This window comes from Cebus imitator, unplaced genomic scaffold (assembly GCF_001604975.1).
Source record: "Cebus imitator isolate Cc_AM_T3 unplaced genomic scaffold, Cebus_imitator-1.0 Scaffold85, whole genome shotgun sequence".
NCBI lineage: Eukaryota > Metazoa > Chordata > Mammalia > Primates > Cebidae > Cebus > Cebus imitator.
Window position 1 is genome coordinate 507607 of NW_016107400.1, and position 7290 is coordinate 514896.

The window sequence follows — 7290 nt, forward strand, 5'->3', positions numbered from 1 at the left end:
CTACTAAAAATACAAAATTAGCTGGGTGTGGTGGCATGCGCCTGTGGTCCCAGCTATTTGGGAAGCTGAGGCGGAAGAATCGCTTGAACCTGGGAGGGGAAGTTTGCAGTGAGGCGAGATTGTGCCACTGCACTCCAGCCTGGCAACAGAGCAAGACTCCGTCTCAAAAAAAAAAAAAAAAAAAAGTTGTATTTCTAAGTTTTCAATTATATGCTTTTCTCTTTCTTCTTCTTTTATTGTTGTAAATTGACAATTTATAATTGTATAGATTGACGGGTTCTGTGAAGAGAGAGCTGCATGGGGAAGAAAATTGATGGGTTACAAAATGATGTTACAATGGATTAATGCAAGGTGAAATAAGTAAATCAAGCTAGTTAACATATCCATCACCTCAAATATTTCACTTTTTTGTGGCAAGAACATTTGAAATTTACTTAGCAATTTTGAAATGTACAACACTACTATAACTATATTCACCATACTGTGTAATAGAATGCACAAAAAGAAAAATCATATTCTCCATGTTTGAAATTGCATGCCCTTTGACCATCACCTCCCCATTTCCCCATCCTCCAGTTTCTGTCACCACCAGACTCAGACAATACTCTCCACTTCTCTATGTTCATTGTTTTAAATTCCACATATAACTGAGAACATGTGGTATTTGTCTTTCTGTCCCTGACTTATTTCACTTAGCATAATGTTCTCCAATTTTGTCGATGTTATCACAAATTTCAGAATTTCCTTCACTTTCTCTCTCTCTCTCTCTCTCTCTCTCTTTTTTGAGATGGAGTCTCACTCTGTCGCCCAGGCTAGAGTGGCGCCATCTCAGCTCACTGCAACCTCTGCTTCCCCGGTTCAAGCCATTCCCCTGCCTCAGCCTCCCAACTAGCTGGGATTACAGGTATGCACCATCACGCCTGGCTAATTTGTGTATTTTTAGTAGAGATGGGGTTTCACCATGTGGGCCAGGCTGGTCTCAAACTCCTGACATCAACTGATCTGCCTGCGTTGGCCTCCCAAAGTGTTGGGATTACAGGTGTGAGCCATTGTACACAGCCAGAATTTCCTTCTTTATAAAGGCTGAAGAGTATTCCATTGTGTATATACAATACTTTTTTAAAATTCACTCATCTGTTGATGGGCAGAAGTTGATTCCATAACTTGGCTATTGTGCATAGTGTTACAATGAACAAAGGGGTGCAGATATCCCTTCAGCAAACTGATTTTGAGTCTTTTGCATTAATAACCAGAAGTGGGATTTCTAAATCATATGATAATTCTATTTTTAGTTTTTTTGGGGGGATCTCCATACTGTTTTTCATGATGGCTGCACCAATTTACATTTCCACCAACAGTGTACAGGTGTTTCCTTTGCTCCGCATCCTAACCAGAACTTACTTTTTGTTTTTTCATTTGAAAACACTCTGTTTTGAAATAGAGTACAGGATGCTTAAAAATATAGCAATAAACATTTTAAAAGACATTCTGACAGGTAAGAGATTATATCTCATTGTGGTTTTAATTTGCATTTCTCTAATGATTAATGAGGCTGAGCATTTTTTCACTATCTGTTGGCTCTTTGCATGTCTTCTTTTGAGAAATGTTTTTATCACTGGAATGCAAGGATCAATAAATGTGACATGCTACGTTAACAGAATGAAAGACAAAAACCATACAATCATCTATTAGATGCCAAAAATCATTTGACAAAATTTACTATCCTTTTATGATAAAGACTGTCTCTTATCTTCCATTGTCTAGGCAGACAGCGAGAGCAAGAGAGAGAGAAAGATGACCAAAAAAAGTTCACCAAATTAGATGTAGAAGGCATATACCTCTTTAAGGATAACCTCGAGTGCAAATTTTAAAAAGAGAAATGTAACTCAACACAATAAAGGTCATTTATGAGAAGCCCACAGCTAACATTACACTCAAAGCCTTTCCTGTACAATCTGGAACAAGACAAGGATTTCTACTGTTTTAGTCTATTTGTGTTGCTCAATAAAATACCTAAGTATGGTAATTTATAAAGAAACGAGGTTTATTTGGCTCATGTTTCTGCAGGCTATACAAGCATGGCACCAAATCTGCTTCTGCTAAGGGCCTCAGGAAGCTTCCACACATGGTGGAAAGTGGAGGGTGTGCAGATTACATGGTGAGAGAGTGCAAGCAAGAGAGGGGGACAGGAAGTACCAGGATCTTTTCAACAATCAGTTCTTGGATGAGCGCAGTGGCTAATGCCCGTACGAAAATTAGTTGGGCATGGTGGCATGTGCCTGTAATCCCAGCTACTCCGTGGGCTGAGGCACGAGAATCGCTTGAACCTAGGAAGTCGAATCTGCACTGAGCCATGATCACACCACTGCACTCCAGCCTGGATGACAGAGCGAGACCCTGTCTCAAAAAAAAACCAAAACAACAGTGGTATTGTTTCTTTCTCAAATGCTTGTAGAATTTATCAGTGAAACTAAATGGGCCTGGGTTTTCTTTGTGGGAAGGTTTTTATTACCACCGTTGTTGTTATTACAAACACAATTTATTCAATAGGTAAAATAGTACTCAAACTTTCTATTTTTTCTTTTAACAGTTTAATAAATGGTCTCTCAGACACTTAAACCTCTCTGACTGTCTACCTCTGCTAACAAATTGACAACGTCCCGAGTGGAATCGCCTTTACCAAAAAGTTAATCTCCCTCCTTGATGCTTCCTTTTCACTGGTCTCACTGTCTTAATGGCTCTCGGTGCCTTAAACAGATTAAGTTTTGCCCAGTTTTTCAATTTTCGTATGTCAAAGTATTGTTTTGCCACAAGTTACTATTTCTAGGAGCAGAAATTCTTTATTATTTATCATTCACAAATTAGAAGACTAAGGGCCAAAGGGGTTATATCATTTCGTAGATAGAAAGTTTAAAAGTGTATGCTCCTCAAATGGCAGAGGATTAATATACAGACCAAGTTCTCTGATAACAGCATACTTGAGTTAAAAATAAGGATCAAAATGATTAATTTTCCCATGATATGTTGGGAAACTAAGAAACATCCCTCTAAGGTATTCATAGACTTTCTGTAAGAGAGTAGGTTGGAAAAACCTAGAAAGTTGGCAGGTATTGGCTGTTCCTTGCTGGTTTTGAACAAGCTACCTCAATAAAGAGATGATCTCAGGCTAGCATCGGCCTGTTTGAAGGCATAGATGAAAAGAAATGGAAATCTGCAAAGAAGAGCCCTCTTGTAAGCAATGATGACTATGAGTCTAGGCTGGAAAAGCCAATATTTATGTAACCTAGGCAGGGGGAAACAAAGATATTTGTCACAGCTTTTCTTAAAGGCCTCCCGTGAAGACTTAGCCAGACAATGAGAGGCAGCCCAGTGGCAAAAATCAAGTGAAGGAATTCAGCTTTCCTCTGGATCTTCCTGGACTATTTACAGAATATTCATGTTAAAGAATATAGTCTCCCATCCTGGGCAATATAGTGAGACCCCGTCTCTACAAAAAAATTATTTTTAATTAGCTGGGGGTGGTGGTGTGTGCCTGTAGTCCCAGCTATTTAGGAGGCTGAGGCAGAAAGATCACGGAGTCCAGGAGACCGAGGCTGCAGTGAGCCATGATTGCACCACTGCACGTGAGCCTAGGTGACAGAGCAAGACCTCATCTCTAAAAAAAAAAAATAAGGTCTCTCCAATACAAACGAAATGAGATTTATCTAACTGGCCCTGAATGCCCCTGGCAGATGTAACCTCATGAGAGTCAAAATGAGTAAGAATGTGGCCCTATGTCTGAAAGAGTGTTCTTTAAAGGAGCTAAATACACCCACTCAATCCCACATATGATGAAAGAAGAAAAGAATTTGAGCGTGGTCAAATCATGCCATTTATTGATAATAAATGTTGTATATATTTTCAGAAGAGCCATGCCCTTTTGAGTGTTACCATTCTCTATCAGAATAAGGGTATGATGAGTATAGTTTCCTGCTGTGAAACAAGCCCATGCAAAAGTTAGCAAAATGTGGGCTGTATGTAAAGATCGTTAGTGCAGAAAAGATCTGAGAAACTAAGGTTTTAGTTCTCTAGGGGTACAGCAGGCATTATGTTGGATTTGGCCCATACCGCAGCGATGCAACTTTCTGATAGTCTTTCCCTTTTCCAGCTAATATCCCAGGCATATGTACGCTTACACTTATTATACCAGAACATTGTAAATTGTTTTTATCAAGTACCATAAATCTGAATGCCCCACCCTTTACCCAATGCTGAGATCAGAACTGTTGACCCTTCAATACGTGGGTAAAACTGGGACATACCAGAGTGACAGTACTAGATCTTAGCTACCTTAACCATTACAGAAAGGCAGTATTAACAGAGGAGTTCTGATCTACAGCATATTACTTGTATCATTGTTTTGTGGTCGAGCCTGACATACGAACATGTTCTTCGATCTGCCCAGGGTACATTCTTTTGTGGGGGCACACCTCTTCCATTAATACCCCTAATCAGTCCATGTCAATAAGACAGGGATGAAGCTCCTTCTTACCGTAGACTTGTATATATGACCCAGGCCTGGCCAATTCACATTCCATCCCTGAATATGATTGGTTCATAGACGGAAATGTGACCTGAGACATAGACATATCAGAGTCATCCCTGGGAACCTCGCTGGGTTGTTGAGAATGCTCTTCTCTTTTCTCATCCATAATGAACAGTAACAACTATGTAAGCCTGGAGCTGCTGGGGGACTCTCTTTGCTATCACAGGGAGAGAGCCTGCCAGGGAATGAGATCAATCTACAATAAATAAGAGACAAGATATGGGGAGGGGAAATGAGAGAGAGAAAAAGATACATCCACGGCGATGACATTCGAACCTCTGGATCTAACAATGTCAGACCTTCCCTGGATGGTCAAGATATATGAGCCAATGAATTATTTAGGCTTTGTTTGATGTACTTTGGGTTGATCTTAATTGTATGCATTATGTCTGTCTTGCTTGGAAGACATTCTCAAGCAAATTGCAGAGGTCACGTCACACTGTCGAACATAAACTCTGTTTTCATCACAGTGGAGTGACGTGAATGGGAGTAGGACTGGGACAGAGAACTGTAGGTGAAACACACAGTTCTGAGCAGCCTGATTCAAACAGTGTGGGAGAGAGGTCATGAAAACCGGCACAGATCAGCATCCAAATACAACAGCATTAACATTTATATTCACACACCTGTTAGTTCCTACCTTGCCACAAAATCCATTTTCCAAAATGTAAAGAATTTCAACCTACGATCTCGCCTTCAGAATGGGTACAGAAAGAATGATCCAGCCTGTGTTCTAATCATGGATGAAAATTACTCTGGGAATTTCTGGAACATGACAAATGTAAGGAGACAGGAAGCAAGAGAGTGAAACATCCAAACTCTGTCAGGACAAAGAAGATTCACAACTCAGGGAACAGTCAAGTCTTTCCTTTATATTGAGACTTCATTATCACTGCTATGATCCTTAGATGACCTGACACTCCAGGAGAACCCAACCCAAGATCCTGCACAGTACAGAACCACTCCCAGCATCCCTGAGGGTCCCTGTCTAAGACACTGGTTTAATGAAGCCATAATCCATGCACTTAATGAGACATTCTCGGGCCACCTGGACCACTTCTGCCTTCTTCTCATCTGGCTCCTGCTTGCCCACCACAGTCAGGATCTCCAGCAGCTCACTCTCCACCAGCTTCTTGGCCAGCTCAGCATCGGCTGCTAGCAGGTTGTAGGCGATGACCAGACCCCGGTGTTGGACAGACAGCTGGTCGTGCAGGCAAAGCCGCTGGAGGATCTCCAACCACTGGGTTGTCTGGAGTTAGGGAAAAAGGCAAGGAAGGTGCTAGGTTTGAGTGTGTCCCCAGAGTTCATGTGTTAGAAATGTGGTCCCTGGTGTGGCAATCTTGGGAGGTGGGGCCTTTAAGAGGTGATTAGGTCATTAAGAGGAATTAATGCTGCTGCCACAGGAATGTGTTAATTCTTGCTGCAGTGAGTTCTTGCCTTTGAGGGACTAGGTTAGTAACCGTGAGAGCTGCTCATGGCCCCAACTGCCACTTCTTGTGTTTTAGCCTTTTCACATACACCCACTTCTCCTTCTGCTTCTAAACCATGCCATGACACAGCGCAAGACCCTCACCAGAAGCAAATCAGGTAAGGCTGTCTGATCTTGGACTTCCCAGCCTCCTAAGCTGTGAGCCAAAATAATAAACCTCTTTTCTTTATAAATTACCTAGTCTCAGGTATTCTGTTATAGCAATAGAAAATGAACTAAAACAAAAAGATTAAAGGAATCACCATAACTTAGCTATGGCTACACATCTGAAAATAGTAGAAGATTCATATTCCCACGTCAATTTATTTCTTAAGCAGCTTAAGAAGCAAGGACCAGACCCACTGCAAGCCTGAGAAGAACAGGAATGCAGAGTGTTCAAAAGGATTCACACCCTGGGCACATGGGCAGTGCCCAGGGTGTTTAGCATGTTGCTGCCAAACCAGGTGCCCTTTAAGACATGAGCTCCAGGCATGCAGACATGCTCTCCCCCAGCCCTGACTTTAACTGGAATCAACACATGAGTCTTAAATGCATCCTCACTTCCATTTTTCCTCCATTCCCAGTTGTGAAGCAACCCAACTACTATTCATGGGAGGGTAGGACTCTAGACCCCTCTGATCATCCCAGGAGACAGAGATGATGCTGAGAATGGAACCAGGAGGCCTGACTCCTGTATCATTCAACAGATACACATGGGGCAGCAGAATAGAATAGTCATCAGCATGAGGGTTTGGAGTCAGAGACACCAGTGTTCAGGTCCCAGCTCAGCCACTTACCAACTATATGACCTCAGCTAAGTTATTTAACCTCTCTAAGCCTCAGAGGGCTTCATCTGTCATCTTCTATGCCTACCTCTAATGTTGTGGTGATTTAATGAGATGATGCATGGAAAGGGCTTAGCATGGGGGCTGGAGCATAGTAAGTGCTCAACAAGTAGAAGTGGACACAGAGTAAGTAGGTGATGATTTAAGACACCAAGCCGGGCGCGGTGGCTCAAGCCTGTAATCCCAGCACTTTGGGAGGCCGAGGCGGGTGGATCACGAGGTCAAGAGATCGAGACCATCCTGGTCAACATGGTGAAACCCCGTCTCTACTAAAAATACAAAAAACATTAGCTGGGCATGGTGGCGCGTGCCTGTAATCTCAGCTACTCAGGAGGTTGAGGCAGGAGAATTGCCTGAACCCGGGAGGCGGAGGTTGCGGTGAGCCGAGATCG

The 7290-nt window shown here is 42.2% G+C and overlaps 1 protein-coding gene across 4 annotated transcripts in view; it reads right to left on the reverse strand.

Annotated features, from left to right (window-relative positions):
• Nucleotides 1–3853: 3853 nt before the first annotated feature.
• Nucleotides 3854–7290, reverse strand: part of UNC45B (unc-45 myosin chaperone B) — a 40188-nt gene continuing 36751 nt past the window's right edge. For 3 of the 4 annotated variants that reach the window (XM_017534221.2, XM_017534219.2, XM_017534220.2), the window contains exon 20: nucleotides 3854–5834. In XM_017534221.2, the coding sequence (XP_017389710.1) occupies nucleotides 5574–5834 (261 nt within the window). In that variant the 3' untranslated portion in view covers nucleotides 3854–5573. The remainder of the gene's footprint in view (nucleotides 5835–7290) is intronic. The other variant, XM_037740530.1, reaches the window with a different exon arrangement.